The 20,417-nt window shown below is 50.3% G+C and overlaps 6 protein-coding genes across 6 annotated transcripts; 3 read left to right on the top strand and 3 right to left on the bottom strand.

Moving 5' to 3' along the window:
• Positions 1 to 189: 189 nt before the first annotated feature.
• On the top strand, positions 190 to 1,925 carry N7446_004295 (NAD-dependent succinate-semialdehyde dehydrogenase; the record flags this gene model as incomplete). The annotated part of the gene is made up of 4 exons (XM_058513044.1): positions 190 to 219; positions 334 to 421; positions 492 to 1,733; positions 1,789 to 1,925. 4 exons carry the CDS (start codon positions 190 to 192, stop codon positions 1,923 to 1,925), a joined length of 1,497 nt encoding a protein of 498 aa, XP_058374373.1.
• A 541-nt stretch (positions 1,926 to 2,466) lies between these two features.
• On the top strand, positions 2,467 to 5,188 carry fluG (uncharacterized protein; the record flags this gene model as incomplete). Its single annotated transcript, XM_058513043.1, has 3 exons — positions 2,467 to 3,570; positions 3,628 to 4,891; positions 4,959 to 5,188. 3 exons carry the CDS (start codon positions 2,467 to 2,469, stop codon positions 5,186 to 5,188), a joined length of 2,598 nt encoding a protein of 865 aa, XP_058374372.1.
• An 837-nt stretch (positions 5,189 to 6,025) lies between these two features.
• Positions 6,026 to 7,668, top strand: N7446_004293 (phosphatidate phosphatase App1 family protein; the record flags this gene model as incomplete). The annotated part of the gene is made up of 2 exons (XM_058513042.1): positions 6,026 to 7,015; positions 7,069 to 7,668. 2 exons carry the CDS (start codon positions 6,026 to 6,028, stop codon positions 7,666 to 7,668), a joined length of 1,590 nt encoding a protein of 529 aa, XP_058374371.1.
• Positions 7,669 to 8,690: 1,022 nt separating this feature from the next.
• On the bottom strand, positions 8,691 to 12,772 carry N7446_004292 (uncharacterized protein; the record flags this gene model as incomplete). Its single annotated transcript, XM_058513041.1, has 3 exons — positions 8,691 to 10,638; positions 10,741 to 12,203; positions 12,308 to 12,772. 3 exons carry the CDS (start codon positions 12,770 to 12,772, stop codon positions 8,691 to 8,693), a joined length of 3,876 nt encoding a protein of 1,291 aa, XP_058374370.1.
• A 1,177-nt stretch (positions 12,773 to 13,949) lies between these two features.
• N7446_004291 (putative MFS transporter) lies at positions 13,950 to 15,876 on the bottom strand (the record flags this gene model as incomplete). Its single annotated transcript, XM_058513040.1, has 7 exons — positions 13,950 to 14,301; positions 14,362 to 14,566; positions 14,625 to 14,687; positions 14,745 to 15,087; positions 15,141 to 15,403; positions 15,465 to 15,576; positions 15,640 to 15,876. 7 exons carry the CDS (start codon positions 15,874 to 15,876, stop codon positions 13,950 to 13,952), a joined length of 1,575 nt encoding a protein of 524 aa, XP_058374369.1.
• Positions 15,877 to 16,706: 830 nt separating this feature from the next.
• N7446_004290 (putative MFS transporter) lies at positions 16,707 to 19,195 on the bottom strand (the record flags this gene model as incomplete). Its single annotated transcript, XM_058513039.1, has 3 exons — positions 16,707 to 17,035; positions 17,097 to 18,926; positions 18,991 to 19,195. 3 exons carry the CDS (start codon positions 19,193 to 19,195, stop codon positions 16,848 to 16,850), a joined length of 2,223 nt encoding a protein of 740 aa, XP_058374368.1. The 3' UTR covers positions 16,707 to 16,847.
• Positions 19,196 to 20,417: the final 1,222 nt, after the last annotated feature.

Below are 20,417 nucleotides of genomic sequence, written 5' to 3'. Positions count from 1 at the left end.
TATCTATGCAAACAGCCTACTCGGCGATAGAAGTACGTTTGATGCGCCGAGAACCGATGTGGGGGTTGCCGTGTTCCCCTCATTTTCTTATAAACCTCACTTTTCAGTATATTCGCCTTTGACCTTGATTGTCTACATTGATTTTGACTATATTGATTCTGATAGTTTTGATTGTATACCTATTACGCTATGGCGACGAAGTACGAGCTCCCATTCAAGGTATGCTTCTTGCCCGCGTCCTTTTGCGGGGTGTTCGGCGAGATGTCCGAAGTCCATTTCGAGCATCATCGCCCAACTCCAAGCTTGATATGTAGCTAACATAGTGTCTTTTAGCTAGCAGACTCTACTCTGTTGCATTTCGACTCCTTCGTTGGTAACAAATGGGCCGAGGCAAAGAGTGGGAAGCGCTTCGAAGTACTTGGTAGGTAGAACTAACACGTATCAAGTTCGGTCCTACAAGACCACAATTAACGTATTTTATCCCTTTATAGATCCCGGTACCGACAAGCCGTGGGCAAGCTGCCCCAATAACGGAGCAGAAGATGTCGCCGCAGCCGTAGAAACCGCACACACAGCATTCGAGCAATTCCGCAAAGTCAACCCGCGCCAGCGAGCAAAGTGGTTGTTGAAATGGCACGACCTGACCCTAGCTGCGCGAGACGATCTCGCTCAAATCGTCACACACGAAACTGGAAAGCCGTTAGCCGAAGCATACGGAGAACTGGACTACTCACTCGGCTTCTTGTGGTGGTTTGCAGGCGAGGCAGAGCGTATCCAAGGCAGTGTCTCCACAGCAGCAGCGCCCAACCGACGGCTATTTACCATCAAACAGCCCATCGGAGTAGCTGCTGCATTGGTCCCATGGAACTTCCCCGTTGCCATGGTTCTACGGAAGGTCGGCGCTGCAATGGCTGCGGGTTGCACAATGATTGTGAAGCCCAGTCCCGAGACGCCGATTTCTGCCCTCGTGTTGGCAGAGCTGGCGCAGCGCGCGGGCATTCCGGCTGGCGTGTTCAATGTCCTGACCACGGACTTGGAGAACACGCCACCCTTGAGTGAGGCGCTGTGCAAGCACCCGCTTGTTAAGAAGGTGACTTTCACTGGATCTACGCGCGTGGGAAAGCTTGTGGCTTCTCACTGCGCTCAGGGTCTTAAGAAGCTGACTCTTGAGCTTGGTGGCAACTGTCCCTTTATCGTCTTTGATGATGCCAACCTCGACCAGGCACTTGAGCAGTTGATGACGTTGAAGTGGCGCCATGCTGGTCAGGCTTGTATTACTGCCAACAGGATCTATGTCCAGGCGGGTGTTTATGATAAATTTGCCGCCCTTCTGAAGGAGCGCACTGCTGCTCTGGTTGTTGGACACGGTGCTGCGACTGGCACCACTATGGGCCCTCTAACCACGCCCCGTAGCATCGACAAGGCCACTGCCCAGATTGAAGATGCACGGCGTCTCGGCGCAGACGTCCTCTTGGGTGGAAAACCTGTGGCTAAGCCGGGGTACTTCTTTGAGCCAACTATTCTCTCTGGAATGACGGAAGAGATGCTCATCTCGCAGGAGGAATCGTTTGCGCCCATTGCTGCGCTGTATCGATTCGAGACTGAGGACCAGGCGGTCAAGCTGGCCAATGATACCAGTATGGGTTTGGCTAGTTATGCTTTCACGAAGAACATTGACCGCATGTGGCGTCTCTTGGAGAACCTGGAGGCAGGCATGATCGGAATGAATACAGGTTGGTGTCTTCGACTAAAAAGGAAACGAAACTATGAGCTAACAAATTTATATAGGTAACCAATCGGCAGCTGAGTCACCTTTCGGTGGCATCAAGGAGTCTGGATATGGCAAGGAGAGTGGAAAGGACGTTGCAGTCAATGAATACTTAGTGACTAAGACGGGAACATTGACAATTGAGGGACAATACTGAATCATTGTGCACCGTTAGTTCCAAATTACTAAGGGTATTCCAAATTGATATCACTCTGAAGCTTGTGATTTGAGTTTTTCAACAATATTTACCTCCTCCTTCCGCTCTAAAGTGGCCCATTCACTAGCCTCTCCCCTAAAAGTCCACTCTCGATTTCACAAAGAATATATCAAACGGAAAGCAGCCGACACAGAAGTTCCAGAGACACTACGTCTTTATTTTGCCTAGTAGAAGAGAGAAGAGGAAACAAAACGCTGCAGTATGAGTTCGTAGAGATAACCGCATTGGGAATGGTCGACGCACGGACCTTCATAAAAAGCAAGTTCTACTTGTCGCTTCACGACACTTCACAGATTCACAGCCCTACTAGTACATTAGCCTACATAGTATGTCCTTGTGCACTTGATAAACTGTACAAATTATCTGCATTCTTTGCTTTCCGATAAGCAAGGCTCGAGATAACGGAAAACCCTTAAGATTCATCGAGTAACATCATTTTTTCGCCGCTCGTCACATCTTCCACTTATTGAATATTCCCATGATGGACCGACTTGGTCCACTTCGTCATCTCATTCAGCATCATCCGATCATCGACAACCATGCACACAACCTGCTGAACCGGGAGTCCGCCACCGACTATGACAACTACCCACTGGAAGCCATTACATCCGAAGCCCACGGTCAGGCTTTGGAAAACGCCCGCACTACTTTGCCCTTGCTGAGAGCCACGAACCAGCTTTCTGAGTTGTATGGCTGCCCCTGTGAAAACTGGGATGATGTCCAGTCAGCCCATGACCGATGGGTCCGAGAGGACTACGACGGATTGATCCGCCGATCTTTGGAAGGAACCCATGCACTTCTATTAGATGACCTTCTTGGCGACGATGAAGACGTCGAAAATTTTGACTGGCATGATAGCTTCACTGTCTCAACTACGAAGCGCATTGTCCGCATTGAAGCAGTAGCGGCGGATTTGATCCTTCAGCTGGCAAGTAGCGAGCGCAAGGCTGGAGAAACGGTTTGGAACAATTTCCGCCAGCGATTCCAGAATGCCCTTTCGGAGGCAATGGAAGACCCCAATGTTGTTGGCTTCAAATCGGTTGTGTGTTACCGTACAGGGTTGGACGTGGATCCTTATTCCTCCGATGATACTACATTGGCAGGCTCACTTGTGCGCACTCTTGATTCTGGGACTACAAGGTCTGGCTTCCGAGTAGAGGATAAGCCATTGAATGACTGGCTGGTCCAGCAAACATTGAAAGCCATTTCGTTCAAGAAAATGGCCGGTGTTGTGAAACCCTTGCAGTTTCACACGGGTCTGGGTGACGATGATATCAACCTGGTGCGAGCTAACCCGGCATATTTGCAGCCGCTGATTGCCCAGTATTCGAAGGCAGATATCGTTCTGTTGCACTCGGCATATCCTTACACTCGGGAAGCAGGTTACCTGGCCTGTGTGTACCCCAATGTCTACCTAGACCTTGGCGAGGTATTTCCCATGGTCAGCCGAGACGCTCAGGAAAATATCTTGCGACAGAGTTTAGAGCTCACCCCTGCCAGCCGTTTGCTCTGGAGTACGGATGGGCACTTCCATCCGGAGACGTTCTGGCTGGCCAATCGTCAGTTCCGTCAGGCTCTCGAGACAGTAAGTTGCGATTTACACTGTTTTCTTTGTTCAATACTTATTTCCATTGCCTTTTAGGTATTGGTGGACTATGTCCAAAAGGGCGACTATAATACCCCGCAGGCCATCAAAGTCGCTGCCGACATTCTTTTCCATAACTCCAATCGCCTTTACGGACTGAAAATGACCCCAGAGTACACACCTGCCATTCCTTCGGGCACGCTGTCAACAAACCAAACCAAACCACCAACGAAATCCGATGCACTGGATGTATTTATTCACGCAAATCCGGAGGTCGAGTACGTCTGGATGCAATGGATTGATTACACCGCCACAGTCAGAGTACGCATGTTCCCAATTGACGATTTCACCCAGATCGCCAGACAGCAAAGGCGAATTGGGATATCGGTCGCAGCAGTCTCCATACTGCAAGATGATACAGTCACCCTGGATGGATCCACCGCGGGTCAATTGTACCTCGAACCCGATCTCAGCAGCCTCTGCCTCAATGGAAGTATGACAAAGCCTGCTGCACCAAGCGCAACAGTCATGGCCTTCTGGGAGTCAGAAGCGAACGAGTCACTCGATGTTTGCCCACGAAGGACCCTACAAACAATAGTGAACCAACTCCAAGCAGAGAACAACATCACCGTTCAATGTGGTCTAGAAATCGAAGTCGTGTTCCTCACCCCAACGAAAGGGCAAACCGGCAAAACAGCCTATACACCAGCAACAACCAACCATTCCTGGTCCCAAATGACATCAGACACGCGACGCCTTGTCCCTCTCCTGGAAGAGATCCACCGCACCCTGGCATCCATTGGTATCTCCCTCGAACAATTCCACGCCGAGTCCGCACCGGGCCAATTTGAATTCATCCTTCCCCCTCTCGCACCTCTCGCCGCAGTCGACTCTCTCATCGCAGCTAGACAAGTCATCACAGCCGTCGCAGAGCGTCACGGTCTCCGCGCAACGCTTCATCCCCGTCCTATCCCCAATGGCCAGGGTAGTGCTGCGCACGCCCACGTGTCCATCTCTCCTCCCACCCGTGAAGAGAACTTCCTCGCCGGAGTCCTCACCCACTACCCGGCGATCATGGCTTTCACTCTCTCCCAAGATGCAAGCTACGACCGTATTCGCGCGGGTATCTGGCCCGGCTCAGAATGGGTCGCGTGGGGCTTCCAGAACCGCGAAACGCCAGTTCGAAAGATCGGGCCCGGTCACTGGGAAATTAAATCTCTTGACGGGCTGGCGAATCCGTATTTTGCTATCGCTGCTATTCTCGCTGGTGGTTATTTGGGATTGAAGGAGAATACCCCGCTGACTATGGGGGAGTGTACTGGTATGTCATATCGCTCGCATTGGTATGCCGTTACTTTCATGGATCTAGACTGACGAATTTCCTACAGCTGACCCGTCTACTCTTTCTGCCGATCAACTCTCGGCACTTGGTGTCACGACTCCGCTGCCTAAGTCCCTCGCTGAGAGCCTTGAAGCGCTAGGCGGCGATGAATCTCTGAAGGCTCTGCTGGGACCGGAGCTTGTCAGGAACTATACTATCGTTAAACGGGCTGAATCGGCTCGTTTGTTGTCCATGCCGGAAGAGGAACGCCGCCTGTGGCTTCTCGAGCGGTATTAAACACCCCTAGGTGCTTATTCCAATGGAGGCAGTGATAGTGGTGAGAGTATAAGTATGTGGCTGTATATACCAGATTTTAGGCCGTGGCCGCGACTTGCCCGATTAGGGTGCCGCCGCTCTACGAGGGCGCTCAGGGTCATGCTCACTGAGCATTTCTCAGCACAGGGCGGTTACTCAGTGACCAACTTTTTTGCTTCATAAGCAACAAGTGATAGTTAAGTTACTCTTCAGAAGCTCAGGAGTGCTTAGTAATTAACGTAGAAGTAATGCTCAGGTCACGCTCAGGTCATACTCATTGAGCACTCAGACTAGGCTTAGTGCACGCGAGCAAAAACAAGCTTGTGGAGAGTTTGTGCCCTAACCAGAAGGAAATCCTTAAATTCCCACCAAGGTGCAAAAAGTTTCAGATATAGACACCAGAAGAAGAGGAAACTGTGAGTGAAGGAGACTCCGAAAGAGACCCTGATGAATTAGACTCGCTGGATCAGAAGAAATGTGGGGGATAGTTATCATATAGGGCTGGGGCCTAGCTTTGATTTTTATTACTAGCCCAACATAGTATTTCCATGTTAAATGATATTGTACCTTTTTTTCTCTTTTCATATTTTATATGTTCAAAGGAGATTTACTGTAAACATTAATAAAGTATAAAATTAGAAAGCTACAACCTCTAGATGTATTCGTGAATGACGCAGGAGTAAGAGATTCAAAGTCCCTTAATTTACGAGAAACTTGGAAACCCTTCCGATGACGTCGGTTCTGTTTATAGTGAAATTTTGTCAAATTGGGAAAATTTCTCCTTTCTTTTTTCGATAAGAGTTGTAAACACTCGAGAAAATGAGGTCTACCATTTCGCGTGCCTTTGTACAGGCTTCTCTTCTCTCGTTTGCCTCTGCTTCTCCCGCTCCAACTGCTTTCGCCAATGCTGCTCCAGCCGATCCCGTCATTACAGCTTCCCCGGTCCAGCATAATCCTTCTCCGGTCGTTGCCCGAAACATCTTGAGCGACGTAGAATCCGATGTCGATAATGTGCTTTCGGGGCTTGGGTCGGGCTTACCCTCATGGGTCGCGTCGGGAGTACCCAATTTCTTCCAGGGTTTCCCCACTGGAGACGCAGTTGCGAGCTCCCTCGGTTTGAACGACGACGATTTGGCAGCACTACCAACCAATGTGTTAAACATTGATCCTTACGCCAATTGGACCAATTCGGGCTGGAACGTTCGGTTCCATGGAAATGTCTACAAACAGCCAAACACGTCTGTCTCAACCTTGAACAAGCTTGCCGATGTCTTCCTGGTCAACACGAGTATCTCGGACCTTCCAAAGTCCCAGGCGGATCAGGCGCGTAACCTGACAGCTGAGATCTTTGTTGTTCAGCAGCCAGAAGCTGCTGTGAACACGATCCACCTTCAGCCTGCAGCTGGCCAGGGATCAAGCGGACAGCCAGGTGGCGGTGGGTCATCTAACACGACTGGTGGCATCCAGGATGTTACTTTGCCCTATAACACAACCGTCGAAGGTGACTTCGACACCTTTGTGCCAATCTCTAGTAAGGGCCTCACCGCAGGAAATGAGACCTCGGCAATCCAGAGACTTGACGTTCATGTCAAGAACGCAACCATTGGAAATAGCACTGCATATCTTGTACCTCCTACTGGAATTACCATTATCTCCGACATTGACGATATCCTGCGTGTCACCAAGATCTACGAGCCGGAGCAAGGATTGATCAATTCTTTCGCTCGTCCATTCACAGCTTGGGAGAACATGCCTGACATTTACCGCAATTGGTCTACCAGCCTACCAGACCTGCATTTCCACTACCTTGTAAGTCCCTTTTGCTTACCCGCTTTTGTTCCCAAGACTAACAATCGCCTCAGACTACCACTCCCGAGCAAGTCACGAGGAGCTACATGGAGTTCATTTACGCCAACTACCCCGGCGGCTCCTTCGACACACGCCCTCTTAACTTCAGCGACGTCTCCGCCACCCTCTCGATCCGCAAGTTCTTAATCCAAAAGGTCTTCGAAACCTTCCCTGAACGCAAGTTTATTTTGGTGGCAGACACCAGCAACAGCGATGTCATGCGCGACTACCCTAAAATGGCAACCGAATTCCCTGGACAAGTCCAGTGCATATTACTCCGCAACACCTCTGGAACCGATTCGGGCGATAAGTTCCCATATGACACTTCTGGGTTCAAGGACCTCAACCAGTCAAATTACATGTTCTTTTTGCACGCGGATGACCTGACCAACTTGGATCTTGCGAATGGAGACTGTTACAACAAGTCCATCCCCCAAAATCTGACATTTAGCTACCAGGGACTACCAGGTGGGTTGGGAGCTACCCCAACATCAGTCAATGGTTCTGCAAATCACACTGGAGCTGCGAGTGCACTATTGAAGGAGTCGGCCAGTGCAAAAAGCCTTGTGGCTTTGGTCGCGGCGATGGCTACGGCCACTTTTATGTTCTTGTAGAATTATGCAGACACGATTAATGTTATGTACATCCGAGAGGATCTATGACCAACTGAGACATCTACCACCAAGCCTTCACTGCTAAGCCTGCTACCCGTGCTGCTCAGTGAGCAAAAAGCGGCAAGGGGTGAGAGCACTAAAACAGAAAGGGAAAGCCAGGTCGCGCCGCCTAAAATCCGATGTATATGTATATCATTTTTCGTATATTATATTGTAATGAAGTATGATCATGAAGTTTTTTTTCCATGTCGTATTGCCCTCATGCCAAATTCCTGCACATATTCCACAGGCTCAGTGGAGCAGTACGACACCTTCTTTCGGTTAAGGATGTGTACATAAGTATCCCGGCTAAAACAACCAAAAAGGAGGGCGTTAACACCTGGATGATTAAATCGATGCTGCCATGCAATGCGAAATGAATGCAAGAAGCGAAACGAAACAATCAGGAGAAGGGGAACAAATGTAAGCAAAATCAACTCCGGCCGTGGCTTCCCGTGTATCTAGCTTCGTCCGGATTTGTCACAATGGACTGCGTAAATCGTGAATATTTCAAACAAGATGGGTTTTTGTAGCGTGTATGTGGGATGAAGAGGGTGAGAGGAAGAGAACTGAGAAAAGGGACGAAAAAATAGACAAGAGATCTTTGCGTTCATTGTCTGAGATGATAGTATCGATTATGTTAAAATAACAGAATCAATACTGATCACCTGATCAAACAAAGAAGAGCTCGAAACCATGAAGCATGGCAAACGAGGCTAAGAGTAATGGATGATTGGGGATTGTGGATGGGTGAATAGGCGATAGAAGAAAGAGAAAATGTGCTGAGTAGAGGGTGCAAAGATGCAAAGAGGAGATGGGAAGAGGGAAAACGCGAGGAGAGCAGAGAGACGGCGAAAGCATTATGCCATGCGACGCACAAGAAGCAGGAAGCCATTGAGGTTAGGATCCCGAAAGGCCGGAGAAAACGAGGAACGGCAAAAAAAAAAAAAAAGTTGCACGCTATCTCAGCACGAAACGATTGTTCAAGAAGACAAGCTCCGTTCTTTCTCCATCCCATCCTTTTCCCACTCACCCAGAAGCCGTGAAACTTCCCTGAACGAGACAGGTTTAGTGAGGAACAAATCGACACCACAAGCCATGGCATCAGACTCATCGCGTGAGCTGCTGAGCCCTGTTAAGGCGATGATGATGGCAGGCTTACGGCCATCCTCGTCCTTTTCCAATGAACGAATAGCACGGGTAGCCTCAAAGCCATTCATGACAGGCATGGAGATGTCCATGAATATGATATCATATCCAGTCTTCATGCGCTCGACTGCCTCCACAGCCAGCTTGCCATTCTCGGCAGCGTCAAGCACAGTAAGCTTGCGCTTTTTCAAGAATGTCATCATCAAATTGAGATTGATCAGGTTGTCGTCCACCACCAGTACGCGCGCCAGGTGTGAAGAGTTGGTTGAGTCATCCATCAATGGCGAAGGCAAGGGATTTTCAATAATCTCTTCGGGCAATGAGGTAATCACGGATGGCTCTGCTCGTGGTGATGTACGCAAATTCACGGGGTGGGTTGCTGGTAGATTCAATTCCGGGGCACTTCTGGCACAGGCAGAAGAGAGAGGACTGGTCGGAGAAGGCATTGCAGATGGCAGTGATGAAGTTCGAATAGGCAAATCGATTGGCTGCATTACGGATGCAGGTGTCGCAGATGCCGATCGATTCTGTGATAGACACTTTGTCACGCTTCGAGCTAACTTGTGTGGTCCGCAAGGACGCCGGATGATGTGCACCGAAGAAGCAAGAGGCAACCATTCGGACAGCGCACCGGTATAATCCACGGACTTGTGGCACAGGATGAGAAGGGCGGGTAGAGTGACCACTGGTGCGATCTCGCGGAATTGTGGCAAGTCGTTCTCATCAATCAGGACAATATCGACGGTGCTTTCAGATGACCACGAGACAAGCTCTATGGCGTACCATTCTGTAAGATAACGAGCGATCTCAGACCAATTGGAATGATCCGTCACCCCAGCTGGGTCAACTCCCCAGATCGAGGCCCGTTTCCCTGGATACCCTTCGCGAAGCAAAAGAGTTTGGGTCAGAGTCTCTCTATGCTGAATAAGTTGCCCAGATGGTTCGATAGCCGGACTCTCCTTGCCAACAGGACGGGCTAGAGGGAGCGATACATGTACAGTGGTACCCTCTCCAGGGCGGCTGCGAATGCGAATGGTTCCACTCAAGGCCTTGACCAAACTTCGGACGATGGATAACCCCAGACCAGTTCCCACCGCCAAAGGATCCTCCTGGGCAAATGGGGTATAGAGCTTGCCGCGCAAAAACTCCTCCGATATACCCTTGCCAGTGTCAGTGACGGTCAACGTGACCAAGTCCTCGAGGCCTTGCCGGCGGGACCGTCCTTCAGACTGACTCGACGCTTCTAATTGTAAAGTGACACGGCCAGCTTCCGTATACTTCATGGCATTACCAAATACATTCATGATAATGCGGCGTAAAGCACCGGGCTGAGTGCGGTAGATCCAATCCCCATACGCCACATCCATAACAACCTCCACATTGGACCGTACATTTTGCAACTTTGGGTGGTGCGGCATCAATACGGGCAGATCAGCTGACGCAGTTGAGCTTTGACCATATACATGGCCAAGACAGATGCCTTCCACTACTTCCTCGGCCAGGATGGCGAGATCTGTGGCCACGTATGTGTCGAGATGATATGCGAGCTTATCCGTTCCTTTGAAATCGAGTGGTTTCTCTTTCCTGCGTTTCAATGATTTCCATGTCCGTTCCAGGGATACCACTTTGCTGAAGTCAAGCACTTGGTTCATTGTATCCAGTAGGGTCCGACCGCATGCATTGATCGTCTCCAGCAATGAATCTTGGAACTCGTTTAGATGAGTACTGTTCAAAAATTCAGCGGCAGCCAAAATTCCGTGAAGCGGACTACGAAGTTCATGCCTGAAACAGATGTCAGTATGCGGTGTCTGATGGGTATACCCGGAGAAAACTCCGGAAAAGTTTTACAGGATTCAAAAAACAAGGCTGTAGGGGAATACTCACGAGATGCTTCCGATGAAATCGCCTTTCTGTCGATCGGCGATGAGAGATTCAACTCGGCTATACTCGGCCATGATAGAGGATGCGAATCCAAGCACTGAGCTCAGTTCGACTGAGCTAGTAAACACCTGGGTCTCGACAGTACTCCAGCAGAAGCACCCAGCGAACCATTGAGAGGCAACGGCATTCCACAATGGCACAAACATGATTTGCGTGGCATTTGGGAAGTACTGGTTCAAGATACTGTTCTCCGCGGCCTTTCGCCGTTTCCGAGTGAGCTTTGAAGGCTCAGGTGGTGGTGGTGGAGCATCAGATGGAGATTGGCTGGAGGCACTATCGGTAGGAGTAAGGGGGCCTTTGTTATCCTGGGGATGTTGTTCATCATCATCCGATGTCGAGATAAGCCCATCGCGATGGAAAGACCAGAGCTTTCCTCTGGGATAGCGACGGAGCAATAATTGTAGAAATGATCGGTCCAGGTTGGCCGCAGCGCATGTCGCCATTGAGCCAGCCTGGGGAGCGAAGGGCTCGTCGTTCGTGGACGCTGACAACACTGGAGCAGGTCCACCTGAATCAGAGCAATCACTTCCGCTATTGATGTCCAAGGTGGGGCTGTTATTTGCTTCGAGGAAAATGACACCACTTTCACCGCTCAAGTCAAGACTCTCGCGAAGTAGATTTGCAGCCCTACGGAAGCACCAAGAATTCGCCTGTGAATCATCTGGCGGTAAGCGATTCTGGCCACTGCTTGTCAACCATTCTGGCAGAGAGCTCCCCATGCCCGTACCGGAGGTAACTGTGTCCAGTTTTGATTCGGAGCGTTGGGAACTGAAGGATTGTGCATCATTGCTGAGGGACCTATCGCTTGGTGGACTATTCGATGCCGCTTGCGATGCGTCGTCTGCGCTGTTGTCCCGGGAGCCGCGTGAGACATTGATTCGATTAGAGGGGTTTGAATCGATGGAGCGTTCATTCGGCGGGCTGTTTGATGACCCTTGGAATCCATCCTCCACGCTATTTCCACGTGAGCCTCCCGAGACACTGTTTTTATAAGACCCTGTTGATTGAGGAGCCGTGCTGTCGGCGCGTGACATGTCCACGCTGTCCACAAAGCTCGAACTCCCCTCAACAAAATAGCTCAGTCCTCGGGAGAGGCGTGCCGCCCGGCGGCCCTCTGAAGCTTGTCTGCAAATCTTCAAATAGCCCATGGCAAGCATTGATAGCGATCTCAGTGTGTCCTTCTCCACGGGTGTCAATCCATCCCGAGGTTTGCTGTCCAACACAAAAAAGCAGCCTAAATTGATATTGTTCTCGGTCGTCAAGGGAGTTCCCGCATAGAACCGATAGTGTGGATCGTTCTCGACAAACGAAAGTCGCTTGAAACGATCATTCTCGTTCATATCGTTCACAATTAAGAATTGATAGTTTGCGGTCTCGCGGTGGTTGGGCGGCAATGCAACAGTGTCCTGTCGTTTCAAGCGTCAAAATCGAGAAGTGAGGGATGAGATCAATATGATCTAATTCGACAGGGGCTCCGTTTGTGCCGGCTCGTCGAGAGAGCAGAACTTACCTTGCACACACTCCATGTTCTGCGGGTATCGGACGCGCCTAGCCAGATATTGTCTTTGTCATCGTGAACTGACGCGTCATTCAGGTTCAGAGTTCTTGTAGCTTCGGCAATGATATGTTGTCGGTCGCGATCCAACACAGCAATGAAAACTCGCTCGACGTCCAGGCGCAAAGCCGCTAGCTGGGCAAATGAGGTCAAGGTACTGTTCGAGGTGCCCAAGGTCAGGACCTCGGGACCGATTGCGGTCGATGGGCGTACTCTGCTGCTTTCCGAAGGCGCCGAGCTTTCAGAGATTGGCGGTGTGTCGACGTTTCCTGAAGGACTAGAAAATGGGTACTCATCGCCCGTGCGAAGCCAAGATGGGACCACGCCAGCTTGTATAGCAGGCTGGTAGTAGCGGTAAAGTTCCCTCGCCCTGCGGTCTGCATTGTGCTGAACCTGTTGCTTGGTCTTAGGGTCCTCCATAGTCTGCCGATAGCGTGGGAGAAATAAGAATGCAGTTGCGCATCCTCGTACTCCGGGTTGAGAAACTCGAGGGGACGGTCAGAATCGCGATGACCGGAATGGGGTGACGAGGCTCGTGAGGTTCGGTTTGCAGTAGCGGCAGCAACGGAAAAGGAGTGACGGAAAAGGGAGACAAGTGTTGAAGTGGTCGGCGTGGCTTGATCACTCGGAGGCGAAATGGAGAGAAAAGTGGGATTTCAGGTCCAGAGGCTGCTCTCCACATGCAATCAAAAGCATGCAACCAAAAGAAAAAAGTAGCGAGTCAGGTGAAACGCAGACTGGTTCCAGGGAATGACAAGAAATTCGGCTGCTCACGCAGCCAGGAATCTAATCAGTCAGGTGGAGACGGGCATTGGCGAGGGGATGAGGGGATAAATGCTCCATATGATTTAATTAGTGAGATCGGACGCTCGGTGCACATTTGGAGTCATTTACTGGAGCTCCACCGCTTCATAAGCTCTCCCACTCGAGGGATTGCTCTTCATTGTGGGATCGACATATTGGCAGAGAATGCAAACCCATGCCGCGCCATGCATATGGAGCACATAGCGGAGAGGGCTTGAAGGAGGGCGTCCACAGTGGCGAGAGGATCTTCGAATGTGGAAGAAAGAGGGTTTGAGTGGCTGTGAGGACCAACGATGACCCATGTGGCTGCCTGAGGCCAAACACTATTGGTTCAGCCACAGGCCACATTATTGGCCACGGAGATCAGGCACCGAGCAGGAAAAAAAGTGGAACCAGGGTCAACTCGGCATTTACCATCAATACTTCAGAGTCAACTCTTTGCTCCAGTGTCCATCTTCTTGCCCCTATTGCGAAGGAGTATCGATATCCCAGCATGGACAATCTGCATCTAGTGGCATTCCGCAGCAAGCCATGTCGTCATTCAAGCCAGCCATGCGCCATTTATGCCCCGAAACTAGCGCCGCCCAAGCCTATGACGCCGGTGGCAACAATAAATGGTTGACCTGCGTGAGGATCCTATGTACCCAGATAAGCAATGGCTTATGGGCGATCAACTCCACTACCAGCTAAAGATAGCAATGGCTGTCAATTGATATTAGCCTGGGATTGATTGATGTCTCACAAAGCTTTTAACAGTCATTGTCCAAGTACATGTTTGGAGCCTCAAAACCCCCTACGAGTTGTTGCCCGTAATTGCACCCCAAATATATGCCGCCCACGCCCCGAGTACCAACAGCCCCAGCGCTCCAAAGCTGACTATGGAGATGTTGCGTGTGCGACGGCGCTCAGTGACTAAGCTGCGCTCTCGAATCCTATCAATAATTGCCGCTCCCGAACTCAATCGCTTCTGTCGAGTCCACTGAAGCGGTGCCAGATTGTCGGTCATGAAAGAGCCGATCAGAATGGCGGAGCCAACTACCAAGGATCCAGCAGCAAGAACGAGGTATACCTGCACCACACGGCGGTATGAATCATCATCTGCATCCTGCAGAGCTCCGGTGATGATGCGAATAATGATGCTCATCCTGTTATGGTCATCAAGGTCAGCTCTTGTTCTCAATGGCGGGGGACATGGTCAATCTTACGCGTTGTTCATGGTGACCTTCAATGCATATGCAGACCCGAAAACCGATTGGTGCCAGAGCGTGGTGCGAATACTATCAATGACCGAAGTGGGTCCAAAGGACAGGGCAATGGCATAGATGCCGAACGAAGCTCCTGTCCCTGCTTCGGATGTCGCGAAGTTGATGAGAACCATACTCAACAGCATGCCAAGACCACAAGTGAACACTGGAATTCCGAAATTAGTTAAGCGGCGATTGTTTTGGATCTGACTTGACAAACTCACAGACAGATGCTCGGTTTCCGAGCACATCAATGAAAATACCCACACATGGAACAAGGAAGAACCCTGTCCATTGTCAGTCCGGACCTAATCCTTGCAGCCATTCTTCTAGTGACACCATACCTGCATATTGCGACAGAGAGCTATACCAACCCGCCTGGATGGCATCAACATTGAACCGCTTTTCAGCCAGCTCGGTCGCATTCTGGCTAAAGACCGTGGCTGAACTCGTCTGGAACACAGAGAATGCCATGATAGACCAGAACATCCATGGTAGCTCGAACATCTTGCGGAATTCGAACTTCTTGTTCTTCTCTGTGAGTTGCTCCTTGGTTGCTGCGTCATACCGGCCCTTGTACTTGCGATTACAGTACTTGTTGAAGAACCAGAACGCGGCACTGGCAAAATTCGTGAATAGGTTCATGAAGACCGATGTCCAAAAGACCCATGCGAAGTTACCGGTGTTCTGTCCATTCATTAGGCTTTGTTCTGTGGCAGTCGACCCAGGTACCACCATACCTTTGCAATGATATTGGCTGTTGATTTCCCGACAAATCCACCGATCTTGCCAATCGCAAGCTCAAACCCGAGTGTGGAAGCAAATCCATTGCTAGGAGGAAACCAGGAAGAAAACATCTTGTACTGCGCGATTTGTGTGGCGATGTCCCCTAGCGCAAGGACGATCCGACCTCCGATCATAAAGTTGAACGAGCGCACGGTCGTGGCAGCAGCGACGAGGATCGACCCGATGGTGTACACGATGTTTCCGTAGACGATCATTTCTATCCAAGTAATGATGGTCAGCATGTTCGCGGGTTTGGGGATTGTTGTTAATCAACATACCTGCTCCGCCGACTCGGTCGGTAATTATACCACTGGCCAGAAGCAGCACTGTGGCCATGAAATTCTCGCTTGCTTCTAGAAGTGAGAATTGAACATTGTCAATGTGCATTTGCTGCGAAAAAGAAAAGAAATCATCAGCCGGCCTTCCACATTGCATCGACGAATGCTTTCACACCTTTTTGATCGTGCTTTTCATAGCACCCGTGACACCAGAACTCCAGTGCGAGCCAAAGCTAATACACGATATCAAAATAACAGCGCATAGCTTTGCAAGTAGTGGTGGGGGACTCCTCCCATCGTCAGAGTCATTGTCATTGTCAGATGATTCCTCCGAGGGGGTGGATTTGTCTTTAGCAACAGGCTCAGAGACCACACCCACCACTGTCTTCGAAACCGCCTCGTCGACAGGCATGATCCCGATTGATCTGGAATGATCCCAGAAAAGGAGCACAAGGATAGGTGGTGCACTGTGTCAACAAGGTAAATAAAATTCTGGACCAACCTAAATGCCCGAGTACCGCCCTACTACTTATACGCCGATCGATATCGGAGATTGATAAAAAGGTTCAGCGGGCCAGCAGTTTCTTGGCAGGAAACGGCATGGTGAGCTGAGAATGGCACACAAGTCCGAGACTCTGGGCTGACGGGAAATACGTAAAATGTGCAGGGAAGCATACGTCTTGAGGAATGGTACAGCGGAGTCTCAATCAGATAAGATGAACTGGGATCGGGGGTTTGTCCTAAAAAAGAGCTCAATCGAGTTTTTTTAGGTTCTAGCGCTCCAAATCGGAGGAACGTCGGCGGAAATAGCCTGGGATGTTCCCCAACAGCAATCTTAACGACAGTTTGTAGATCCACAGTGGAATCCTCCATGTATCGCTCGGTTTCTTGCAGAGCCTTCGCTAGGTTCTTAAGTCCCGCTTGTTATCGATTCTTTTTCTTTTTCTATAAACAGGCTCAAACCACATGGGTCCCAGATCCGCTCCCAAGCTCGGTCAGTGTCAGACCACGCTCGGAGTTAGGAGGGGCTTCTTATCTGATCCTAGCGGAAACTTTATTCGCAGAGTCCAATTTGTGCGGATTTCTAAGAGGAAAGTGCAAAACCACCCTGGTAGGTATAAGCAACAGATCCACGGATGATACTGAGAATTCAGTAATGGATTAATCGTTAAGATAGATTAGATGCAAACGCCGAAAAGAAGTAAGACAGACCCCGATGATTCCATGAACCTCCGAGTGCCCCCGCTGCGTAAATCGCCGGAAGAGACATGCGAAAATGGCCGAGACGACAACAGCCACAGTCAAGAATCTCATGGTGTATGTGTAAGTAAACTATATGCAACTAGAAGATATTCCGCAAAAGAAACAAAACAATGATCTAGATCAGAAACGTTCCATGAGCTGCTTGCGCACTGTCCACATGCGAGCTCGTTTGCCATAGATGTACATTGGAATCGTCAGGAGCATGAAGAATAGCTGGATACCACCGATGACGAGGAAAACATCACGGGACCCCTCGGCGTCCAGCCAGTCCACGATGAAAAGGGAGAAGATTAGGCCATGGAGGATATCTGTGATAAGACAGTTAGCTGGGATAAAAAAACATGATATTCACAGGTAGGGGTAGCATACTCTTGCTAAAGTTCAATGTGACAAGCGCTTCACCGGCGTATTGGCGATAGCTATCCACGCAAAAGGTAATGGCAGTGGTACTGCCCAAGCAGCAGCCAAAAGAGATTAGACCAAAGAAAATAGTAGGCACAATCCAGTTGTCCTTGATCTCGGCACTCCAACCAAAGGCCATCAACCCAATGACAGTGGACAAAGCGATGGGGATAGCCATCACAAGACGGAACTCGGGCTCGTAAATACCCCCATTGCGTTTGGTGAGATATCGCGTGATGATGTCGGATACCTTGCCGGCTACTGCAGTTCCCAAGAGACCGCCGACAAAGGGCGAGATGTAGACCAGGCCAGTCTGAAGTGCGGTGAAGTTGTAGTGTGTTTTGCCTTGGTAGAGATGTGCAATGGACTCCGATATCACGATCAACCAGCCGACGGATAGTGCGTAGACCACTGTTGACCAGAGCACGGATGGATAAGCGAACAGGACGAAGGGTCGTGCAGCGACTCGGTACCAACTGTCTTGTGCGATTCTTCCATTCCATACCCTGAGGAGCTGAGAGAATGGGATCTTTGGGCGCTCACGGAGTCGGTTGGTGTATTGTAGGGTTGCGGTTAAAGGTTGCCCAGCGGGCTCTTGTGACTCGGACCTTGCAGGCGAGGCGGCCGGACGAGATGCTTCCAAGTCATCCGGATTTGCCCCAGGCACAAAAGCATGAGGTGGCACTTGCAAGGAATCGTGACCCTTCTCAGTGGCCGGAGTAGAGTTTTCGGATATGATTTGATCACCAGCGGTGGTATTTTCGGCACCGGTCCCGAAGTCGGTCTTTTCTATGTCCACTCCGTGGCTTCCACCTTCCATTTGATCATCTGCAAACCCAACATGCGCATGCTTGGACCTTCTTGGTGACAAGTTCAATTCTGAGTGATCCATAGGCTCAGCAGGTTCTTCCGGGAGTGGAACGTGCGGGCGTCTCCCACGAAATCCGTGATGGACGAGGTCAGAAACACTGCGGCCTGGGAGACGTGGACGTTTTTGTTTATGCTGGCGAGGGCGAGGGGTTCGGTCCCAAAATGTTTCGGGCACAAAGAAGAACAGTAATACCAGACATGCGCCTACGATAATCGCGACGATCCAGAATACCCAGCGCCAGGTCAAACCTCCAATGATGGCAGCACTCACTAGAGGGATAAGGTTCTTTCCACCCAGTAGTAGTAGCGTGTAAATGCCAACTCGGTAGGCTCTCTCGTGCAAGAAGTAAATCTCGGCAATGGTAGCAGACGGAAGACACTCAACGGGGCTTACTGCGAAGCCTTGGAAAATGCGAGCGACGACGAGACTGGGGTAATTTGGTGAGGCAGCACACCAGATTGCTGAGATGACGAACAGGGATGCTCCCAGGAGATAGACAGGTCGTTTCCCATAGAGAATCGCAGTGGGTGACATCACGACTGATCCCAGACCCAGGCCCAACATGTAGAACCCGGTAGTGAAGGCCACTTGCTGTGTACTAACATTGTACTCATCTGCAACCTCATTGAATCCAGCCGCCAAAATTGGTGTCATACCGCCCCCCATCAAGCAGTAGAAGCCGAGGGAGAGCAGCGCGGCATCTCTCTGCCATACAGGCCAGTTCAAAGGGTCATTCACAGAGTCATCTGGCTGCGGATCAAGTACGAATTGTCCATCGGGTGTTCTCTTCTTTGCCACCGCGGACCGGGATCGAGAGGTAGATCGTGAGCGATTGTAAGACGAAATAGAGGATGCTGAGGTCCGGTGCGGCTGATGTCTCATGCCCAAAGGTTCATTGCGATTCGATGATAGGAGAAGGACCGTTCCTTAAATCAACCACAGGTCAGTCTCCTTTTCATAGTGTTGTATATAGATCAACTCTCAACTTACCAGGGACTTCGTCGGTCTGTTTGTCACTGAGAATCCCCAGCGTTGATTTTGCGCGATAGTTCTGATCCCCGCCAGACTCGGGATCTTCTGTGGATTTTCCTCCAAATAACCGCTTCCAACGTGAGGTAGCAGGCTGCTGCTGAACAGGGTCCGTCACCACGTTCTCCTCCACCGTCGATAAGCGGCCTTCTGCAGGCGATACCATTTTGTGCAGAGGAACTAGAGCTGAGTTACCCTGGCTAGTCCCTTTGCGAAACAAGTGAGCTATACACATATTAGCGAGGGTCTCTGGGTCCAATGCAAGCACCAGGAAATGAAGACTCGACGATGAGGTTATGACTCGGGGAGCACTCACATTTATCTTGGACACCGTAGCCAACAGGATACACAAGGAATCCCTCACGGTCAACGCCTGGAACCTGGTTACAAGCCCAAAAATGCCGTCGGGAAGAACGACCTCGCGAAACAGCCCAAAAATGAATGCTCGACTGATAAGGATGATAAAGGAGAAAGGGATCAACGCTTGCGAATCAGCCCAGGGGGTGGATAAGAACCACTTGAAGGCATAGCTTTTAAAGATCAAAGTAAGTGAGAACCGGAGGTAATATATAGTGGCAGTTGTATATCACGCGGAGTGAGATAAAGAAAATGATGTGATTGACGATCTCATGTGGCAGCGGGGGGCGGTGAGTCGTCTCAAGGTACCCGCTTAGTACCATGCCGGTCGCACACTTGCTGAGGTTAATCCAGGTAGCCTTCGAGTATCTTTGCTTTGTGAGGTTATAGATCAAATATCCTCTCGCATAGGTAAATGTATAGTGCCGATGAATTTCCCGGAGCATAGCGCAGGGTCCTCCATCAAACCCCGATAAGCACACCGTTTCCGGGCAGTGTCAACCTTCCCCAAGCACGATGTCGTTAATACGCATCTCATGGGTCCAGTAAACACTCTTCTTGAGCAAGTGGAGCTGGGGCCACGCACTACGCGCAAGATAATGCAATTTGAAACGGAATTATATGCACTCAACCACGTTGTACGTACATGGACATCCGGTCCCTGTCCATGTCAATCTGCGGTGAAGCTTAATATGCACTCAATACTACGAAATTGCCAAATGCACGCGGCCATTCTTGGTGGCATGCCAAGCCGCCCTATCTCGGAGCATACATGGCGCTCGCTGAAAGAGTTTTGCTGCGCTTATTCGAGGATATAAAGTGACATGTGTTCAATGGGGTTTCGGCGCTGACTGTTCAGATGATGTCTTTTGGGGTCTCAGCTGACTTGATGGGCGTTTGGCTGCCGTCATTGTGCAGATCGCTCATTGCGGGGGGAAGGAGTCAGACTTGGGGCTCTCTATACCGTTGGATGTCAATGTTTTGCCTTCGTACTCGGGCTATCTATGTTGTCATCTACTGAGATCTGTCCC

Source organism: Penicillium canescens (genome assembly GCF_028828765.1).
Source record: "Penicillium canescens strain IBT 15451 chromosome Unknown utg000003l_segment0_segment0, whole genome shotgun sequence".
NCBI lineage: Eukaryota > Fungi > Ascomycota > Eurotiomycetes > Eurotiales > Aspergillaceae > Penicillium > Penicillium canescens.
Note: the sequence above shows the minus strand (reverse complement) of the source record. Positions and strands in the feature narration are given on the sequence as shown.